At 33.9% G+C, this 23,980-nt stretch overlaps 1 protein-coding gene across 5 annotated transcripts in view; it reads right to left on the reverse strand.

Annotated features, from left to right (window-relative positions):
* Positions 1 to 23,980, reverse strand: part of EPHA5 (EPH receptor A5) — a 320,729-nt gene that overhangs the window by 147,104 nt on the left and 149,645 nt on the right. For all 5 annotated transcript variants that reach the window (XM_057728863.1, XM_057728861.1, XM_057728862.1 and 2 more), the window contains exons 4-5: positions 20,192 to 20,347; positions 15,910 to 16,245 (exon numbers count right to left, since the gene is read on the reverse strand). In XM_057728863.1, coding sequence (XP_057584846.1) covers positions 15,910 to 16,245; positions 20,192 to 20,347 — 492 coding nt within the window. The remainder of the gene's footprint in view (positions 1 to 15,909; positions 16,246 to 20,191; positions 20,348 to 23,980) is intronic.

Raw genomic sequence — 23,980 nt, forward strand, 5'->3', positions numbered from 1 at the left:
TGTTCCTATCCTTAGAGGGAATTCTTCCAGTTTGTCCCCATTGAGAACGATGTTGGCTTTTGGTTTTTCATATATGGCTTTGATTATGTTGAGGTAATTTCCTTCTATGCCCATTTTCTGGAGAGCTTTTATCATAAATGGATGTTGAACTTTGTCAAAAGCTTTTTCTGCATCTATTGAAATGATCATATGGTTTTTATCCTTCAAGTTGTTGATATGATGTATCACGTTGATTGATTTGCGTATTTCTCCAAAGAAGACATACAGATGGCCAACAAACACATGAAAAGATGCTCAACATCACTAATCATCAGAGAAATGCAAGTCAAAGCCACAATGAGGTATCACCTCACACCAATCAGAATGGCCATCATCACAAAGTCTGGAAACCACAAATGTTGGAGAGGGTGTGGAGAAAAGGGAACTCTCCTGCGCTGTTGGTGGGAATGTAAGTTGGTACAGCCACTATGGAAAACTATTTGGAGGTTCCTTAAAAAACTACAAATAGAACTACCATATGATCCCGTAATCCCACTCCTGGGCATATACCCAAAGAAAACCATAATCCCAAAAGAAACACGTACCATAATGTTTATTGCAGCACTATTTACAATAGCCAGGACATGGAAGCAACCTAAATGCCCATCAACAAATGAATGGATAAAGAAGATGTGGCATATATATACAATGGGATATTACTCAGCTATAAAAAGGGACGTGATGGAGCTATATGTAATGAGGTGGATAGAACTACAATCTGTCATACATAGTGAAGTAAGTCAGAAAGAGAAGGACAAATATTGTATGCTAAGTCACATATATGGAATCTAAAAATGGTACTGATGAACTCAGTGACAAGAATAAGGATGCAGATACAGAGAATGGACTGGAGAACTCGAGGTATGGGAGGGGGCGGGGGGTGAAGGGGAAGCTGAGACGAAGCGAGAGAGTAGCACAGACATATATATACTACCAACTGTAAAATAATCAGTGGGAAGTTGTTGTATAACAAAGGGAGTCCAACTCGAGGATGGAAGATGCCTTAGAGGACTGGGGCAGGGAGGGTGGGGGGGACTCGAGGGGGGGAAGTCAAGGAAGGGAGCGAATACGGGGATATGTGTATAAAAACAGATGATTGAACCTGATGTACCCCCACCAAAAAAATTAAAATTAAAAAAATATATATATATTAAAGTTAGTGAGGCAAAAAAAAAAAAAAAAAAAGAAGAGAAAAAGCTCACAAAGGGCAGAACTTTGAGGAATAAAAATGTATAAATTGATGGGATGAATAAAATAACTTGCAAAATAAATTGCAAAAATTCCAAAGAAGATATTTTTTAAAGGAGGGTTGGGTATTCCAAGAGCAAAAGGATTTTACTCATGAAGACACCTGAAATACTAACAAACAACCTTTCACAAAGCATTTATCGATTAGAACAAAGAACACTGCACATGGCCAACAAAACAGAGTTTTAACCCTCAAATCCATCTATCTACCCTTTTTGGTGCCACAGTTTTAGAGTTTTGATGGGATTGATCCTACATCTGGGTCTGTGATTAGGACCCTAGGGAATGAGCCAACTGGTCTATTCCCAACCCATCATCACAGTGACGGGTTCCATACTATCCCTCTCTCTTAATCTGGCCCTTGTGCTTGAAGTCTAGGACTTTTAGTCGATAAACTGAGGAAGAGAGGTTTTTTTTTTTCCTTCTGGTATGATGTTCTGTAAATATATGAGGTCTGGAATTGCTATAGCCATCTGCAACCATGAGAGAATTCCATAAAACAGACCCAGAAGAGGGTTAAATTCTTAAAATCTCAGAGAAATGAAGCCAGATCCATGATCAAACTGTTTCCGAAACTGGTACTTTTCAATGATAAAATATGTTCCCTGCATTGCGTAAGTACATTCTAGTTGAATTTATCTTATTTGCAGCATTTTGGCTGCTATAGAGCCATACAACTATGAATTTAAATATGTAATCTATTAAAATAGGTAACACTGTATAAAATAGGGATACAACTTGCATACTTTAAAAGAGCTGATGTGAGGGGTAAATAAGATAATGGGTGATACCTTTGGATGTTTGTATTTTAGAAAATATTACGTCAGAAAAAATAACCCTTGTATACGATAATTAAAACACCAAAGCCATGGTTGGATTAGATAAAATCTGAAATACCTTGAGTTTCTTAAAACAAAAGGCTGGGGTTGGATGAAGGTGAGGAATGTAAGGGTTATTTAATAGCTATTTGGGAAAGAGGACCAGATTCAGGGATAAAAAGCAAACTGTCTCTATTTCCAGTTTCACCAAAAATATTTTAGCTATTTTGCTAAGAAATTTAGTTACTATATCTCTATAAAATGAGAAGTTAGCACATGGTGATATATGTTTTTCTATAATCATCATTATTATTGTCAGCATCTTTAAAATAAGCTTAAGGAGCATTTAATATAGAATTTAAAATAAATTCTGATTAAATATGAAAAAAACTATTCATATTACTAAGACAAATAAGAAAATTAAGCGATGGTAGATTGTTGTTAAACCAGAATCTAGTTGCGCCATTGATGTGCCTTTCTAACAAAATAAACAATAGTTGTTTTTCAAGACAATATGTCTAGTCATTTTAAAAGTTCATACATTTGAGCTGAAGAACCTCATCTCATGTGGAAGTAACCGAAGAAGGCTGCGAGGGATTTTCTAAACACTTAATTGTAGAACATTTATTTTATCTGCTGACTTGTAATAACCAAGTTTGCGAATACTGTCTCCACCAAAAGCAGCGCAGTGATATATAGTGTTAAATTTTTTTCTGTAAAGAAGAAGTAATGGTGGGACGAGAAATAATGACAGTGCATTAGAAAGTAGAGAAAAAATGTCAGACTACATGACATTAAAATCCTCTGCCAATTATGTAATTGTGTGATTTCACAGTTTCAGGAGGCAAGCCACTAATATTTCTAGTCCAAATCCCTAGAAAAATAGACTTAAGTCCCATGAAAAACTGAATATTTAGCTCCCTCTGAGAGTACCAATATTAGCATCTTATTGGAAAAAGTTTAAAATGATTCATTTAATGTTTGAGTCCTTTCACCCTCATACATAAATTTTAATTGTATAAAGTGTATAAAAACAAATAGAGTAGTCCCCCAACCTTATCCACAATTTCACTTTTCATGGGTTCAGATACCTCCAGTCAAAGTCCATCCAAAAGTATTAATTGGAAAGTTCCAGAAATAAACAATTCATAAGTTTTAAATTGCCTACTGTCCTGAGTAATGTGATAAAATCTCACAGCGACCCACTCCATTTCACCTAGGATCCCCAGCCATCAACATCTTCTGCTCCTGACATCCAAAAACCTGCATCTTCATGACTCGGTGATCCAGGACCACCTGAAACAGGTGATCTTCCTTCTGACAGACCATCAGAAGGTTAATAGCAACCTAACACTACGTCACAATGCTGAGGTCATTCATTTTATCTCATCAAATAGGCATTTTATCATCTCACATCATTACATGAAGAAGAAAGGTGAGTACAGTACAAGAAGAAAAAAGGTAAGTACAGTACAATAAGATATTAGAGAGACAGAGAGACCACATTGACATAACTTTTATTATAGTATATTGTTATAATTGTTCTATTTTATTATTTGTTATTTTTGTTAATCTCTTACTGTGCCTAATGTATAAATTAAATTTTATCATAGGTATGTATATATAGGAAAGAACATAGTATATATGTATAAGGTTCCATACTATCCAAGGTTTCAGGCGTCCACTGGGGATCTTGGAATATAACACCTGCAGATAAGGGGGGAATACTGTAAACCACTAAACTACTACCGCCATTCCCATTACTACCAATAATAACTTAAAAACAGTACTAATTTACTCTCTACAAAAGGTTTTTTCTGAAATAGAACTATTTCTTTCTATATCTATAGAGTATAAAGGGTTAATTAAGTATAAGTAATAACAGTTCAAGTGTTATTAATATGAGTAGACTGTTGGTGGCTGAAATTATAACCTGAAAGATTAGTAATTTATAGCATAATGAAAGTTTTCACCTTCAAATGTCATTTACTGTTTTATTAGGGAGAAATAAATATTGCTTAAAAATAGACAGACATCCTCTAAATTCATATAGTTTAAATACACAGATGTAATTAAAGCAGAGAAACTGCACTGTTTGGAATAATGTTGCATTTGTATTTGGTTCATACCACAAGCCTAAGGGAAATCATTGCCTGAACTGCAGTTTAAGCATTGGTTTGCAATACAGGTCATATCCTCAGGCCTTTTAGGCTTGAAGATTCAATAAACTAGCCTCTTTTCTTACTAATGAAAGATAATTTGTAAAAAGTGAGATCAAAAAGCCAGCACTCAAAGTGTATTTTGTTTAATGGGAAACATTTCACATCTTCAAACACATTCCTCAAGCTAGATGCTTGTTTTGATAAAGAAGATATTGGTGTTTTTGTGCCAAGCTACAAATAAGTAATTTGCTCTGACTGAATTCCAATAATGTATTAAAAGGACTGTCAAATATTAATAAAATTAGATATAACAGAATAAATTAAAATTATCCCAATAGTCAAATGATCTTAAGATATTCTCTCTCACTTCATTTTGTGTTAATATATCAATCAATAATAGGTCATTATCAGCAAAGACTGATTATGCTGGTATTGATGTTCACCAAACAAGGCATGACTACTGAAACAGACGTAAGAGCAGTTACAAAATGGTGTATCATCTATTTTTAATAAATACAACTGAATATCCTATTCGGATTTGAATACATGCCTCTACAGAGATGTATATGTGATAAAGGAAGCAGAATACAGAGAAAAATAATGTGAAGTCAAGTCAATCCATATCATCATCCAAAGATAATGAATCTGATGCTATTTCTGCTGAGCTTAATACTCAAACTGTCATTAGTTCTCTTCTGTTTTATTTCATTAGACTCTATTCTTCAATTCTTTAGTGGGAAAATAAAAACTTCTAAGGCTGGAGTAGGATGGAGTATGCCTTCAACTGCTTTTATATGTTTCAGGATGCTCAGTAGAGTGTAATAAATGCAGGAGGTGCTGAATAAATACTTGATGTTTGAATAAATGGCAGTCAATTTCAGGAAAATCACATGAACAGGTAATTTCAACATGCTGTGCAAAAAAAGTTTCAGTATTCTAAGTAAACTTCGTTTTAGGACCTAATAGAGGACTCACGCATATGCTTGATTTAAACATGATTTAACATCTGTGTTATGCAACATCTAAAGAGCACACTAAGAAGAGTTACATGATGCCAGGTCACTGGGAATGCTTTCAGAACTTTGTTCTCAAGGACTAGAGAGCAACAGCACTTCAAAGTGAGGTTTTAAACAAATTGATATTCTATGCATATCAATTTACAATAGATGTCTTTACACAAGTAAGTTCATAGCATACATGCCAACGAGATCAATGATTGGATAGTTCAGATGCTGAGTTGCTCTGATTTCTGAACTGAACCACATGATGGTTCACACTTGAAATGGATTTTTGACCATGTTTCTGTTAAATAAGGAGTGAATTTGCAACCAGAATTACACAAAAGAGCAGAATTTAAAACAAGCTTCCAGATGAGCAGTAGGTAGAATAGAGTACCCACATTAGAGAAAAAGAGAATAGTATTAACAAAATCATTGCTGGTGTAAAAACAGAATTGTCAGCAGGTATTTTGTAAAGAGCTTTTGAGAAAAGCAACATCAATCAAAACTGATTAAAGGCTGTCACCATTTCCCTAGAGAGGAGGGACAGGAAACAAATATCATAACCTCATACAAGTGTAATTTTTCTCAAAATGTAGGCTAAACACACCCTGCAGCAGAATCACTGACTCTCTGTGTGTGTGTATATGTTTGTGTTTCTGTATGTGTTAAAATATGCAGATTCTTGGGCCCTCCCTTGGATATGATGAATCATAAATTCAGGGTGTATGGTTCATGAGTAACTAATTCATAAACACACTATAGATTGAAAATACCATGCATTGCTCTTAAATAGCACAGTAATCATTATACAAAATTCCTCTCTGGAATGAGTTCAGTCCTGTGCAGTGAATCCTTTTGTCAAGATTAGAGTGTCTAAAGAAAGAGCAATTAGGAAAGTAGGAAGGCTAGCTAAGCAGTAGACCTTAAATAATAATGCCTTATTTCAGAGTTCTGGAAAACCTAAACCTATGAATTACAATAAGGGTTCTGTGTCTGGGTCCTTAATTTAAAAGAGAGGGGGTGAAGAAAGGCACTCAACATAAGTAACAAAAATTTAGCATATAATTATTTGAAGGATTCCAAAATTTTTAAAAACACATTAAACATCACCCCAGTATCTGAAATTATAACATTAACTAAAATAATAAACAATTGAACTCATTATTTGTGAAATATTTTAAGACACACAGGTTCTAGGCATTATTGTGATCCCCAGAGGAATATGCCAGAAAAACAGATAAGAGAGCAAATAGTTACACTGCTTGCACTCCAGGTTATGTCAGAGGGGCAAGCCCTAACTGGAGAGCAGCGCAAACTATCTTAAGAAAGCAGTGACTTAAGTAGATCTGAAGACTAAGCTATCTAGGTTAATGAGGTAAGAAACAGGCTTCAGGCAGAGGAAGTAGCAATATTTACTAGTGGTTCAGAGCACAAGAGCTCTAGAGTAAGAATTTCTTGGTTTAAATTCCTATTCCCTCACTTACTAGATTTGTGACCTTGGGCAAATCACTTCACATCTTTAAACTTCAGTTTCTTCATCCTAAAAATGGGAATAATAATAATATTATGTCATGAAGATATTGCTAGAATCAAATAAGAAAATGCAAATAAAGTTCTTTGCATAGCAATGTGCACACAGTAAGTGCTGAAACATGCCAGCCATCATAGTCTCTGTCATCGTTACCACAATAGGTAGAAGGGAGAAAAAGAAGGAACAGAAGTCCCTGAAGTGTCTTTTAGAAACCAGAGAAGTCTCTAGAAAGATGCTTGTCAGTGAATCAAACAAGTATCTTGATGATTTCTAAAAATATTCCACCCCATCTGCTAATCCTTATTAAATAAACCAGAGATAAATTATGGACAGATTCATCAGATTAGTATCTCATTTCTGAACTATGTTTTCAAAACTGAAAACAGGCATAGGAAAAGCTCAGAACTTGTGCCTCACTTAAGCCAAGTTTTGATGTGGACGGGCAACTTCAGTTGGCAAAATTAAAAGACTTTTGTTGGTAGCCATAAACAGAACACTAATCTGGTCACCCAAGCATCAGTATGAGGCCAATGCAGAGATATTCATGATATGTAATTAAACAAAACATTTGTCTCTGAATATTTTTCCTTAGGAACTTCAATAATTGACAAACTAATATTCATCCATAAACAAAAATGATGTAGCTAACAAAATTTGTATTTTTCCAAATATATTTTGATGAAAATGAAAATTATGTGACTATTTTCTATAAACACAGTATTTCCCCCCTTTTTGCTCTTACTTTGATGCTGTTATTCTCTTATTGTTTCTGTATGTTATTGCTGTGGATATTTTACTGAATTAGAAAAAAGTTCAATGCCAATACAAAACTCAGTGTTTTAAGAAATCATCGATAATAGAGTCACCATTGGAAAATGAAATTTCATGGTTTACTACTCTAAGCTTGAAGCAGCTGCTTTTGTTACCTGTAGCATTACTGGTTCTATATATTATTTTTCACTTTTGAATATTCTTTCTCTTTATATTTTATTTCACCAATGAGTTTGTCTATATAATACTCATAAAATCCAGAAGCTATTTATCTCATAGTTTCTTCTATGAACTCACACTATTTGTAATACTGCTGAAAAGTTTCTTAAATACTACTATAGTAACATTTATCAATACCTTATGTGCTAAGCATTACTCTGTTTTATAGATATTAATTCATTTCATTCTCACAACCATCCATTGTTATAGATACTATTATTTTTTTCCATTTTACAGGTGGATAAACTGAGATTCTGGGAGGTTTAAGTAACTTACCATGTTACACAGCTAGTAAGTGGCAGAGACAGTATAGAAAACAGAAAGTCTGGCTCCACAGTCTAGATCTTTAACCAACACACTAACTTGCTGCTCTGTGTAACAGATTAAACACACACACACATACACACACACAAACACAGTTTCTACTCTGTGCATTTTATTTTGAAGACAATAAAATTATACTAGGTACATTGTGTAGGGAAATGGGAAAAGAACTGAAAATGTGATCTACTAGTTTTATTGAGTTCTTTTTCTTTTCCTTTTTTTATAAGATAAAATTTGGGTATACTCAATAAAAATCACTATATTAGGGCTTTAAATTGAATAAGAATGCCCACAAATTGGGTAGTCGGAGGATCTGGGTCTCTGTCCCTGGGTGAATTAGTGTGTAAAGTACAGTGGACATATGCCAGTCATAAGCAGCATATTAGATGGCCAAAAAGCAACATAAGTGGATCTATAAAATATTTTGATTATGGTGAAAAAAAAATCAGTAGTCGGAATGAGATATTTAATGTAACTATTATATGAAATCAAAAACACATGCACCCAATTCTAAATAAACTTTTAATAAGAACACCTATGAATAGAAATAGGCAACTCATCCATGAAAAGGCTGCTGGTAAGGAAAATGGCAAATGGAGTTTGGTTAAAAGCAGTACATAAGAAAATATATAAGCCAGGTGAGAATCTTGAATAGTTCAAAGATTGTAATGTGCCATGAGTTAAGGCATATTATTAACTCAACCCTGATCATCTGAAATAGAAAGAAAATATAGAATGAAGGCAAGAAAGAACAAAGGAAGGAAAGAATGAAGAAAGGAAAGAAAGAGGGAAGGAAGGGAGGAAGAAAAAGAGAGATAGGATGAACAGACCTTAATTACTTGAAAAAACAGATCTTTTTTTCAAAATAATGGAGATAACTAGCTTAATGATTATATGTAGAAATTTCCATTCAAATTTGAACAAATTCGTTGGATATCATAGTTTGAATACGGTGGCAAATCTGAAGATTTTTTCAGTAGCTTCAAGTTTGAGATTCTGAAGTGGCAATGGTAGTAACGGCAGCAGCAATTGCAGTAAAGTCAAGTGCCTGCCATTTATTGCTTGACAGCTGCAGTGGCAATGTTTCGCTTCATCAGGCCAGATATGTGGGAGAGTATTGGGCATTTCTCCTGAAACTTAGCCTGTAATCTTTGAATCTATTTTTCTCAATGATTGTATAAGCCACTTAATACCCTTTATTAAAGGGCTTTTCTGTTTAAACCAGTCAGAGTAAATTTTGTTTGCGACTAAGAACATAGACATTAAAACCAAAAAATGTTCCCAAAAGAGAAGTGTCGCAGGCAACAGTCTTCTAAAGGAATAGGAATTTGGACCAGTGGTTTGACTGTTTGAATTTCAGTGCAGCAAGAACCTATGAAGTGTTAAAGGATGGTAATCTAACAACACCAGGCATACAGTGGCTATGTCTTAACACCTCTGGTCACCTCAAATAAAATGATTCTTGAAGATAATATTTTTGGTGACCAAATTCCATCTGTTTTAGTACTATAAAAGCATGAGATATACAATAAATATAGGAAGGATAGCCTATATCTAACGGCACTGCAGAATTTAAAGAAATAAAATTAGCTTCTCAAAGTTTAAATTCGCTGCTCAAGTTGTATTGAGATGATCAGAAAGTCTCCATGCCGTATGTAACTCACATCCTCTTAACAGTGAAACAGATGATAGAACTACACATCAAAAATCAAGTTGTAACCCACAGAATTCCTGAGCTGCTAAAATGACTGACTTTATTGCCTTGCCTTATGAGAAAATGAGGCCACTGATCAGGAAAAAAAGAGTGAAATCCTGAGCATTGGGATGTGCTCAGGATTTGTAGGAGAATACAGATGATTCAAAATATTCTCAACTTCTAAATCTTATGGAGTCTCTCTTGCTACCATGAAGCTGTCCCACACCTGGCTGAGGAAGCTGTTCCTTCATATCTTCCAATACCTTATTTAAGATCATTAACTGATAGAAGAAAGTACTTATCTTTCTGCTCAAACTTATTATTCCATCTAAACTCAAGATCCCAACATGCTCTTGGGAGCCAATTACCTAGTCACCACTGGGGACAAGAAACTTCTTGAATATGAGTTTCACAAGATTCTATAACTTAAATCTGCAAAAGCGTAGGGAATACATGTGAAATGGATTTTATGTGTTCCTTACAGAAAAGCGAGAAACAATTTAATTCAAGCTGGTATAAATTCATGATTAGAGATTCAGGATTCAATAAGCTGCTCCAGGCTAGCACAAGTGCTAAATGCTTCTTCAATTAGTTGACCAAAACCTGGACTGAAAGGTGGACTAAGTTTTTAAATAAAGTTCAGATACTGGCAATTCCTGTTTTAATGTAGAAGAAGGGATTAAATGACTTACTGAAATAGGAATGTTAAAGTGGATTTTTTTCCCCAAGACCTATGAAACTATCCACTAATTACATCTTCAGAAAGGACCCAGAAGACACTTTCTTTACCATAATGACAAGAAGTAAACTGATGAGGACAGTGCCACCTTTATAAACAAAATCTCTAAAATTTCTATTCTCTATACTTGGGAACACAAAGGCGGAAGATGCAGTGAAATGATTTCTTGATTTCTTTAGGTTTCAGGTATGGCAGAGGCCAAGTAGCAGCACTTTACCACTAGAAGGAAAGTGGGCACAGATTTCATAATAGGCAGTCGATGTGACCAGTAAAAGTCTAGTACCATGGCATTTAGTGACTGAAATAATGGGCCATTTCATCTGTACCACTAATGATACCAAGACCTGAGAAATACAAATAAAAATTTACTGACCTAGTTAGTCATTGTCTCTCACCAATTCCCAGACCTGAGTTAGTTTACTTATCCTAAAACCCCTAAATAAGAAGAGAAAGTTGACTGTCCTTAAGAAGGACTGTGTAATAGTAACATATGTTAATATTGTACATCTTCCTTTTCAGCTTATCTGAAAGGAATCTCTGGCTATTTCTATATAAGTGTGGGGATGTGTTACTGCCCAGATTATAAAATTTAGATTTCTAGATCTAAATTTAGATGTAGAAACTAGGATATAGATTTCACAGACTACAGAATACTGCCTCTGAGCTGACACTAATCCCTGTGGATCTGGAATACCACTAAGAAATCCTGATCTGAGTGGAGGCCATGATGGTAATGTGATGAATGAGATTTTGTCCTGAGCCCTTATTACAATTGTCACAGCAATGCCTCCATTCAATTCTCTGATTATTTCACCAGGTCATTGGTATATATTTGGAAGATTTCCTCTTCAACTGGAAGAAATCTCTCTGTCTGGCCCATGCAGTAAAAGCTGTAACACTGCAGTAATGACCAAACTAAAGCATCTCCCTCCTACAAAAAGAGTAACACATACCTTTAGTGGATCCATGGGGAATGCAGCAATTAGTGCCACCACACACACACAAAATAAATAAATAAATATAAAAGAATAAAGAGTGGGGATTACCAACATGCAGATTTAAATTACCTGTCAGGTTTAGTCTGTATAGAAGACAAACTAATCCTGGCAAACAACAATACATTTAATCAAGTGGTGATTACAAATACAGGCAATATGTTCTCTACACTGAAGAAAATCAACAAAGACTCTCAGAATGATTATAGTAACGATCTAGCAAGTGACAATGAACTTTTATTTTTAACATCTCAATAAAGAGACCAAGAGAAAACGTTTGTTGCCCTCTTCTCAGGAACAACTATGTACTTTTACCATCTCGATTCAGCATTCTCTAAAATTTCCAACTCTGTATCATAATTTAGTCTCAAGAATCCTGATCATCTCCACATCCTATAAGACATCATGCTGGACAACTACATGAATGGCATCAAACTGAAAGTACCTGATGAAATGGGGTTATCATGTTCCCCAGACAGCTTTGGAAGAACCAAGAAATAAAACCCTTCAAAATACAGGAATCATCTGTCTTAGTGATATTTCTGATAGTCTGGGACAGGTTGGGACATTCCCTCCAAAGTGTTTGTTGCACTTTGCAACTCATATCATGTTAATCTAGCCCTCTGAGGAAAAAGTCCAAGAGTCTAAGACTAATTCAAAACAATTAACATTTTGTCTATTTCAGCTCAGAATTAAGAGTCTGTATCTTTGCATATTAAAGTATTAATACTTTTGGTTTTTCAGTTAGAATGAGCTTATTCTTTCTGGGGATAAAATGTATATTTGCATATATTAAAAGAGCTTTATGATTTGGTACTTGATAAAGTATACCTAGTGCAAAATTATTTTAAAGTAAAAACTTAAAAATATGTTTATAGAAGAACATCATAAATGTACTCTCTTTTCTGAGCAGATAATGAAATATTTAAAGTAACTGCTTTCAATGGAATTTTTAATTTTCATACTACGTTGACGTATTACTATCCATCTATCTATCCATCTACCTAGCAGATATATTTTTAGACGTCCTAAAATAATAAAACAGAAGAACAAGAGGAGTGAACAACGGAAGCATTGTCATGTAAATAATCTAAATGCTTTTTTTTTTGTAAAGAAAAATTGCTATACGTAGGTCAAATTTTTAAAAGAATGCATTGCATAGGAAAGACAAAAATCACTAGAAAACTGGAGGAGCTCAATGAATTTTATTTATTTTCTAAGTTTTTGAGTTTAATAAAGCACGGTTTATATATCCATTATTTTATCCACTTTGTATATGCATTATTTTATCCACTTTGACTATCAGAGTTCTTTTTATGTAATTAATGTATTCACATTTCCATAAGATGTTATGAAAAAACCTGAATGAACCTTGTGGTCAACCCTATATTTTCCTATCATTTTCCCCGTCTCACACACAGTGTTCCTTTACCTTTTTGCAAATTACTTTTTTTCTCAATTTCGCCCTTCATATGTGTTTATATTTCTTGACCATGATAATCCCCACAACAACTTTGCAATTCTTTCCTTGTCAACTTAAGTACTATTCGCTGTATTTTACAAGGCCCATAAATTTCAACTAATTGTAGTATTTAGCTTTTCTTAAAACTTCATCTTTTGACTTGACTATTAAATTACATGCAAAAAAGTATCATTTGAATTCAGACAACTTGCAAAAGCAAGATGCTAGACTCCGTAATGATTTAATAGTGGGAAAAAGGTCTTAAATGCTGTACAAACATCCATAAATTAATCATTTAATCACTATCCTCAGCACGAAATCATTATTTCCTTTTATAGACTGATCAGCCAGGGTAACCTAATCAGTTTTAGTTCCTAGCTTAATACAAGAATCTTATTTTGAAAAAATTACTATTTTTTTTCTTCTTATACGTGCTGAATATAATTTTGAATATGGACAGTTCATATATCACACTGACGCCACAAATATAAATCAATCAGAAAATGACAAGACAAATTATAAAGTTGAGACAAATCAATTAAGAAACAAATGCATTTCTCAAAAAACACTCCTTGGAGGATATTGAAACTAAAGTTGAAATCTGCTGGAAGAAGTTTTATATAAAACCACATATGGTACAGATAACTTTCTTCAATTTAATGCTGAAAAATTTTTCAGACATTAAAACCAACTAACTATAGCCCACTTTCCATAATGATGGTACATGATAAATGTCCAGGATGGTGGCATTAAATCCAAGAGTTTCTAGGATCTACTTGAAATTAATAATTTTTGTGGAAATTGAGACATAATTGGTCTGAAATGTCAGATACTGAGAAAATCTTCTAATTTTGACTTTTTCAGGGGGGAAGTTTTGTAAGGATTTTACAGTATGTGTACTCTGAGAACTTGGGGAAAAGAAGCAGCAATCAAAAGTTTCTTCTCTGAATACAAATGTTTGTTTTACATGATAGCCATGCCTTGAACAGAGAGATGAAAATTATTCTTTCTTGATATTTAAGTTATTTATAGTTCGAAAAACACACTTTGCAGTCCTAACAGACCAGCAAGTCAAAGACAGCTAGAGCAAATATTTTTTAATCACATCATTAAAAAAATAGTCATTTCTTACATCTAGTTCATCAGAAAAATATCTTTCAAAGAAAGTTACGCAAGCTTAGAAAATGTCCTCCCAAAGGGATACAACTCTTAATGATTGTTCAGTATGCTTTCAATATGTTAATGGAAGATTCACACATAAAACCAAGCAAGCTTGAAAGATGTTCCATATGAAGCCTGGAATCAAACTTTAATGCCAATATTTTTCTAATGTGGGAAGATGGTTCAAATTCAGAGCACTTGTGGCATCTAGATAAATGCAATGGAAAATCAACATATACCAGTATTGCCAGAAGCTGAATTTATACTGAAGGAAAACCTAATTTTCACTATTTTTGTCTAGCTCTTTTTAGCACTGTTATTATTAACCTTAGGTTAAGGAGTAAATGGAGAAAAATATAAATGATTCACTGGGGACAGTGGTATATATGTGTTCAATGTTTGTTCTCATAGAGTAAAAAAATGCTATCGGCATGTATTCAACATGGATGAGAACATTTAGAGTGCTTAGAATGATTCTTAGTGAATTACTCAAACACCTTTATATCCTCTGGGCCACTTTCAAATGTCTTCTTCAGTTTTATCAGTCAAAAATAACTATGAACTCAATGGCATGCATTTTCTTTTTCTTATTCTCAAGAGATAACCACCTCATTTACCTGACACATCCAATAATTCAAATTATTTTGGCCAAGACTTGATTACCAACAGCGTTCTCTTGTCAACCAGATCATTCCACCACCTACAAACTTATACTAACATTATATGAATTAAGTCTGATTCGATTTAGTCAAATACATCTTATTGCATTGTGAGCTCTATTGGCAAAGATGTCCTCATCCACAAAAGCCCACTTGAGATACTTACAAGGTAACCTTATGCCCTTGGACTGAGAGTTTTGGCCAAAAAATAGAAGGAAAGTTACATTTCATGCCTCCTCTCACCCATGTACCTATTGTTGACAAAAATAAGTTATAAGTTACACATAGGCTTTGAATGATTCTAGCCACATAATGAGTTATTAACTCAGCCATAGTTTATCTTTGGTTTTAATTTTACCAGAAAAGAATGCTTCCATATCAATTTACTTAAAATTAAATATTTGAGGGGAAAATTTAGGGGAATTAGTAGTTCAAGTAGAACTATTTTCCCTACTCCTTAATAATCACTCCTTAATATTTCCAAGATCTTCATATGGAATATATATGTATTTTCTTATGTATGGTGGTTGTACGATAGTTCATAGTTATTTTAATTTTGATAAGTGGATTTATCATAGAAAAAATTATCTAATGCATTTTTATTATATTGATAATAGAAATAATAAGAAAACCCTATTTCAATCTGTAAAGAAAATTCAGATGTGATGCCAAACAAATAAACCTGCCTGATTACATCTAAATGACTGAATTAAGCAAAGAAACTTGAAATAAACAAAAAACCAAAGATGTAGATCTGAGCTGTAATAATTGCACTGTGTGAAATTATGAGATAAAAAATTTTGCCACCAATGGATTTGAGCCAGAAATGTATTTTTTAATGAAAAAATTCAATTAAAACCTATGGTTTTTCTTTCTGTCCATGGATGTGTCTGATAAGAAAGCCTTAGGTTTTTATTTGCTTAAAACTAAAAAAGAAAAAAAAGCATTTCCAGATGTATTCTACTTTAAGTCCTAACCCTCTGGATAATGGGAAGTTGTCTCTCATGTCTTAGGCAACTTAGCCCTGAGCTGTGGAGATAACGGACAGAGCTCGGCCTAAGGTACATGATTTGGTTGGACTTACCTGCTTGATTTGTGGTTACATTTACAGACACATACTGCCGGGCTCCTGGGCTCAAGTCGGACACTCCATTCACTGCCTCAATCTCAAAGGTATAGTTTGTGTGAGCGAGCAGATCCACCATCATGACAGAGGTGTTTTTCAGGCCGATTTGCTGGGGGAGGTACCTGACATGACCGCCACACTCGTCACACACACCTGCATGTGAGTTGCACTTCTTGCATGCAATATAATATGACACATCTTTCCTTCCACCAGTGTCAGCAGGAGGAATCCATTCCAGAAAGACACTAGTTTCATTAACATTTGAGATGGCATTCCGAGGAGCTGAGGGGGGTCCTGGTTTGCAAAGTAAAGTGAAAAAAACAAATTTTGAGATGATAAAATTAGGCATTGTTTACTACACAAATCTCTGCTCTGAAGGAAAAAATTAGATTTGCAATCAATCTTTTAAGCAGGGAGAATGCAAGAGTCATCAATTTGCAATAATCTTTGAAAAGTCCTGTTATAGTTTTGCATATGGGGTTTATATCCTATAGAAATGACTTATCTTGGCAATGTTACAAGTTTAAATAAAGAAGATGTTTTGTTTAGTGTATATGTAAGGAATTATGGAGTAAAAATATGTATGCAAAAAATGTTAGATAAAATTACGTATTCAAATAGCAGCAAGTTCTTTGGCAAGTCCAAGGAAAAATTCTCCTTGGGGAATGAACTGATTACTTCCTCAATGATACTTGTCCCTGAAACCTACAAAGTAAATATGAAGGATTTACTAAGCAATGAGCACAGATAGAAACAGGACTTATTAATGTGGCCCTTGACTGCAAATTCTACATAAAGTAAAAAAAAGCCTTAGTTTATCTCAAAATAAACTAAATTTCTACTGACAAACCACCATCAGAATTTGGAACCTCTCTCATACATCAAGAAAGAAACAGAATTTAAGTAGTTGATCAATATTACAATCTGTAATAAAATTTTGCTTACTTTGATATTGCTTTAATATTGTGGCTCTGCAAAATTGTGAGTTTTACTTAATTGGAAATCTAAAATTTATTTTAAAAATAACTCTCAAAAACCCAATAAGAGGAAGAATGAACATGTTCAAACCCTGAAAGATCAGCAGAATAAATTTATATATAAATAACATAATATTTACTTATATATTACTTTCTGTCTGAAATAATAGCAGACTAAAAAGAACTAAACTTGTTTACACATGAATTGTAACAAGTGTATTACTCTGGTGGGGGATGTTGATAATGGGACAAGCTATGAATGTGTGCAGACAGGAGATAAATGGGAAATCTCTATACCTTCCTCTCAATTTTGTTGTGAACCTAAAACTGCTCTAAAAGATAGTGTTTAAAAGAATTAATTGCATAATGTCTGACTCTATACTAGATTTTTAGATACTCAGAGTTACAACTTCAGTCAGCTGTTAATATTATATGATCAGATGTTCTCAGTGAGAAAATACATTTATATTTGTTTCAGACTTAGTAAAGACTTCCCAGCAGGGAATAAAATGGACTGTGATGGTAGCCGAATGGTTCGTTAGCATAAATTAAGCTACTTATGATGACGTAGGTTAGTTATCTTAATACGGGCCGTGTGTTTTAAATATAGAAATTAATATTGATTTCTACCTAACATTTATTAAGCCATGACTGCTGAGGACTAAATTTAAAAGTAATAAGAAAGCTGCCTCATATTAATAAAAATGTCACTTAAAATTAAAGAACCTCAATGTAAAAGCTGCCAGTTTTGACAAAACAAACACCCCTTGGCTATATTTGTTGTTGAACCCTGTGAATTTTTCCACACAACCTCACAGACTTTAATATAAAACAGTCATTTTTAAGTTGAAACAAATACTTAAGTTGAAAATACAAGTTTTTTTTTTTGTTTACTATTATCTTTAGCTTATTTTATAGTGGAAAGTTATGGAGAAAATGTAATTTGAAATCAAAATGTTACAGATTTACTTGTGAGAAAAAAAGTAAAATATACTTGAAATATGTCTGCTTCAGAAAGATATCAAATTTCTGAGATGCTTTTTCTGCCAATTGAAATATACCCTTCAGTTACCACCTTTCCTCTGAATCTGTAAAACTGCATCAGAGTTTGACCCTTCCTTTTCTTCTGACTCTGCTACTAACAGCCCCTCAGCATGTGGGTGGTGGCACATATGCCCCTCAAAGTCAAAATAAAACTCACATTCAAGGGAAGCCCTAAAGTAGAGGTAACCAGTGGAGACTCAGACTGATATGCACCTAAAAATAATGTAATGAAATTCCACTGTCCTGCTAACAGATGTGATGTATGAACCACAGTAGAGCTGTGAGGAGGACCCTCAATTTGAACAGATTCATTAGAATCTGAATTTTGTTTGATTTTCTTTTCATATAGGTTTATAACTTTTTGTTGTCCAGAGTACCAGAAAAAATATTAACAGTAGTTGAAACCATCAATTTAATTCCAAAGAACAAAAGAGACATGGATCAAGCCATCTCATCTGTTCAAGGGTATCATCATATGTAGTATTTGTGGTATTATGAATGCAGCTAAGAACAGAACACACACACACAGATTATATATTAGAAAGATCTTCTACGGGACTCCCAACAGTCTTTTTTGAGAAATGCATACAAGTTAGTGTTCTTTTGAGACACAGCATTAGAAATTCACACATCTAGAGATAGAGAAACTATAAAGCTTCAGGTTCTAAAAGAGAGCTAAGCAGTCCTTGCCATCAGAGCAGGGGTCTCCCCCATTCCCAAACCTAGTAGATATACAGAAAGGGAGGCTCACATTTATGCTGAGAAAGAGAGCGATCATGGCTCGACTATTTAAAGAAAAGAATACTTACAAAATTAATAAAATTTAAGTAAGTCTCAAGATATGGTTTTCTCTCCCTATTTTACCAAACTACAGTCTAGCCAACACTCCCTCCCACTATTTGCAATTTCTTTTGCTGTGAATAATTGAAGCAATTTCCACTGCAACCAAGATGCATTACATTCAATCATAGTTCATATCTCCTCCATGTATCCTCTCAAAAAACGTATATAATAATGTCATTTACTTATTTGAAGAGGATTGTCTATAATTAGTAACCATATAACCCATAAAATTATCAGAATGTGATAATCTTTAGCAATGTAAAGATAATATCAATGATTTCAGAAATTATGAAAATATGTTTCACTGACATTATGAAATTCAGACACTGAAATTCAGATAAAATTTCAGTTTGTGATTGTTTAAATAAAGAAATTGTATGTCTTTATATATGATACCCATGAATAAATACTAAATTTCAAAAAAAATTGTCTTCATCTTTGAAAGCAACTACAACTTACTGGAATTTAAAAACAGTAAAACACGGGACATGATGGAAATTGAATGTTATGGGCTTCACTATTCTTCCCTTTCATTTTCTGTTTTTGTTTGATCTGCTATAGAAGCTATGGTAGAAAAACTAAAGAAGTATTGTCATGAAGCAAACTAACACATAAATTTGCTTCCTTCCCAGAAATATGTGGAACACTAGAAAAACAAAAGCACCAGAGCATTGATAGATGCAGATGCACCCACTGCAAATGTTGGAATTGAATGTTTAATATTCATCTACTCTAAGATTACCTGATTATATAATTAATAATAGTTATAAGGACACTCACTGTTAATAAACATAACAAATACTTGCAAATTCTAGTTGACAACTGATTTTATATTTGAACTTTTGACCTTGAACTGGTTTGCCAATCCCCAGTTCTCCATGTTTGTTAGTGTTTTCTGTCTTTTTTATAAATGACCTTCTCATTGGTCTTTGTAGCTTAGTGGGGCAGGTTAGAACAAGAAGGAAAAAGTGCCATGTACTGCATGATTTTGTGATCAAAAAGCTGCCTTGTAAGAGTAAGAGGAAGAAAAATAACAAACATTTACCAGAAACAAGGAAATGGATTTGTCAAAGTCATGCCTGGCTATCATGAACACTAAAATAAATCACAAAATAAAAGGAAAGATTCCATATTTGTGGCTCAGATGTTGAATTTGAAATTAGGGAAAATGGATGCTTCTCACAGTAAGTAATAAACAAGACTCAAGTTTCTCAGTGCTTACTCAAGAAGGTTGGAATCTGGTGAAATACTCTATTGGAAGATTAAACATTATGCCTGTTTTAGGGGAAATGGTAATAGAATGTAACAGGCTCCATCATGCTCTTTCTTCAAACTGGTGAAAGCTAACATCACCAAATATTCATGGGTTTCCTTACTTGTGCATGCCATTGTGGGTGGATCAGACTCCCTCCTGAAATAATCCTTTTCACAGACACAAGAGGTTGAAGCTTCCTCATGGGTATAACTGTGAGGTGGACATTTGCTGCAGCTCTGGCTGTGAGGTGAGGCTTTGAAGAACCCAGGTCTGCACACTGTCAAAAGAAATAAGAGACTAAGCTTTTCCCTGGAACAGACGCAGTGTTTGTTTTGTGAATAATGTCATTATTTTGACTAGTATACACAGATTACATATAACACCATCTTTTCATTAATTTCAAAAATTTTTCATAAGTTTCTGAATCATGAATAACAGGCTATTCATTCAGATAATTAAATATTTAAGTATTTAAATTAAACACACTTGGAATAGATATATTTTTAATGATTTTTATGCTACAGGAGCTTATAAGAAATGATATTATAAAAGGTAAATACTCATATGTATTTAAAACTAAAGAAGTGCTTTGAATGTAATTTTCATTTATGCTATTGTTAATACAACTTATGTTGAAGAAATACAAAATTTCCACTATACTCAGAGAATGGCATGGTACACAGTAGTTACTCAAAATTTTGTTGTTGAATTAATAAATAATTAGTAGGTGCTAAAACCTTCACAAAATTCTGTTAGAATGCAGAGAGTGCATGATTGAGCTGGTATATCATTCACATTATTATTAATTCACATTATTATTATTATTATATTGATTTCAGGAGGAGTCAAATTTTAGGCATTTGTTTTACATTTTACTCCATTTTAGAACTTTTCATTGAGATGCTTACTGATTCAACATGCATCTATTCTAATATCAGTCATGTTTATACTATAAAAATGTTAATGCTTTACAAAGGGAAAAAATGTGCCTTATTCAATTTTGCATTCACAATACTTATCACAGTGTTTGACCACAGAATGTGTTCACATATTGTTACATAATGCACATATGAGTGAATGGCATGACACGAAAATGCAACTGAACTACTTAGAATCACATGAAGAAAATGTTCTTTGATATCTTTCTTAAGTTGGTGGTCGGGTAAGTAAATGCTAACAAAGTAAGCCTCTTTATTCTGTAGATTCCCTAAACTTTTGTATCTTTCTTTTGTATCTTTTCTTTTATGGGTAATAAGGCCAAACTTCAATATTCCAATTGCCCACCATGGACCAAGTGAAGGCCATTAAACTGAAGGTTTGATTACTTTTCAGAGCCTACTTAACATAAAGCTAATCAACCATCTACGTTTTTGCATATTTTGAAAACTCACTATATATATTTAGGAGCATTTAGTCAAGCATCAATGAACATTTGCTAAAGCTTAAAGGTAAACCTGTATTTCAATGTAATTTTTTGATAGACATAATGAATTGGGGCTAATTTTCATGGGCTATAAATGATCCGGCGTTTTAGTAATCCATGCTAAGGCTTTCTGCCATCACCATGAATAATCAGGAATTGACAAAAATGAGAAGGTACTTTTTTCAGTAGATCTAATTATAGCAATAGTAAAGCCTTAATGCTCTTATAAATTCAGAGTGAATGTGAAGGTATTTGAAAGATAAGAAGAGCTTTTTGATAGTATTAGGGACATTCTTGTAGTTAAATGATTAGGAGAAGATTTAAAATATTACTTTTCTTATAATAAGATTGCTGTAGCAGCCAGTACCATTCTTAGCTAAGTTATCCAATTTTTCTTCTTTTATCCTTTTCAGTAAAACCATTCTCACTCCAAACACGATTTGCTTTCAAAGACATGAACTGTCAATCCACACATTCTGCATATTTGGAACTCATTTATCACTCATGAAACAAAAGTCATTTGTTTTTAATGAATGCCTTTTAATTTAAAAACTGTATATCATATATAACACTGTTTTTTAACCCTCCCTGGGAACTTCGGAAATAGGAAGCAATATAAATGTAGGTAAAAAGTAGATAAATGTATCTTTCTGTTCAGTAGTGGAAAAAAATGCTTTCAGCAGGTGGTGGGCCAGAAAGTTTGCTTGCTACTGGGTTGTGGAGGTAAAAAAGACAGACATGGCCTTGCCTTTATGAGTCTTAAAGCTACTGCAGGAATAATTATAATTATGATTATTCTAGGAAAAAGAAAGAGCATGGGAGTGAATATGGACACCCAATTTAGACCAGAATGTCAAAGAAGAATTCCCTCAGGAAGCTGAGCCTCTTCTGAGAAGTAAAGATTAGGAAAATTATCCAATTTGAGGAGGAGTATTGCAGTGCCTTAGAAGGTAAAATCTTTCCAAAGGACCAAAAGAGGAGAACAAATAGGGATATGGAAAACACTAAAAACTGACCAGGGAGACAGTAGGAATAAAGAGGCAGAGATGAAGTTAGGGAAGAAATTAGCTGGTCAGAAACACCTTACGGTCTCTATTATTTGGGACTTTTAATTAACGGGTAAAAACAGGTCATTATAATGTTTTAAGCAGAAAAATAATACTGTCAAAGTAGTTTTTAAGAGATCATTTCACTGTAGCATGGGCAATGGATTGGAAAGGAGAATGGATGGAGGCATTTGGATCTTTTGTTTCTGTTGCATTGGTCTGGAAATTGACGAGTGGTTCCAACAGTGATAGAAATGAATATGAGGTAAAATCAGCAAGATTTCATGATACATTTAATAGATCAGATGCATGAGTGAGAAATACTAAGAATGACTCTAAGGTGTTTGGCTTAAACGGCACAGCTACCATTTTCTCAGATAGAGGACATTAGATATGAAGTGCATTGGGGGAAGATAATGATTATGTTCAAAACATTATTTAATTTGAGGTTGCTAAAGAAATCCAAATACAGGTATAGAGAGGAAAACTGTAGGGTTTAATGTTGCTCAAGAAAAATATCACAAAATCGTAATTATCCATTGTCTTCAAATCATGGCCCTAAACCCAAATGGGACACGCAAAGCTGCTATACAATCTTGGTATTATTTCCTTAGTTAACTTCAGTTCCCAGGATCAAAATGATTATTTTTTAGCTTTCTCCTCTTTCTTCTAACTCTTTACAAGCTTTGTTCTTTTGTGACTTTCATGGTATGTTTGTGTGTGTGCTGAGAACACAGAAGTCATCAGAGAGGAACTTTCTTATTTTCCTACCACCAAATCTCCAAACTTTTATGCACCTTTCTTCCTGCTAAAATGGAAATGTGTCTTTGTTCTTATCAAATAAAAATATCTTTATTTGAATTAGGAACCCCATCTGTAACTCTCTGAGAGTAATCTTCAAAGTGCCTACCCTCCCTTTTACATACTCAGGGGCACTCTCAATCTCTCCCTCTCTCTCTCTCTCCCCCTCTCTCCATCCTTCCTGCCCTCCCTCCTGCAGTCATTAACAGGAGCCTGATACAATTTCCAGACCTCCTCAATGGAAACCAAGTGAAGCAAAACAAAAACACACACAACAACAAAACTATCAATCTTGCTTGACCCCATCTCTCCCCATAGCTACCAGTTTGGTTTCCATGCAGAACACAATTTCTGAAATTATTTTTCCATACTTGCATATCCAGTTCCTCATTTTAAGTCACATGTTGACATACTCTACTCCACTGCCAATGCTTTTGTTAAGAATGTAGCCCTCTTGTTGCCATATTTCTCCACAGCATTTGATCACGTCCTCTTTTTGGAAACTCCAGTTAATTTTACTACAAAATGCTAGCATAGCCTACAAGTTTCCACACTATATTTAAGAAACCCTTGGGGGTTTCCCTTGGCATTCCAGGACAGAAGACAAGAAGTGTAAATGGGAGGTGGGGTTGGGGGAGGG

Source organism: Hippopotamus amphibius, chromosome 3 (genome assembly GCF_030028045.1).
Source record: "Hippopotamus amphibius kiboko isolate mHipAmp2 chromosome 3, mHipAmp2.hap2, whole genome shotgun sequence".
NCBI classification, from domain to species: domain Eukaryota; kingdom Metazoa; phylum Chordata; class Mammalia; order Artiodactyla; family Hippopotamidae; genus Hippopotamus; species Hippopotamus amphibius.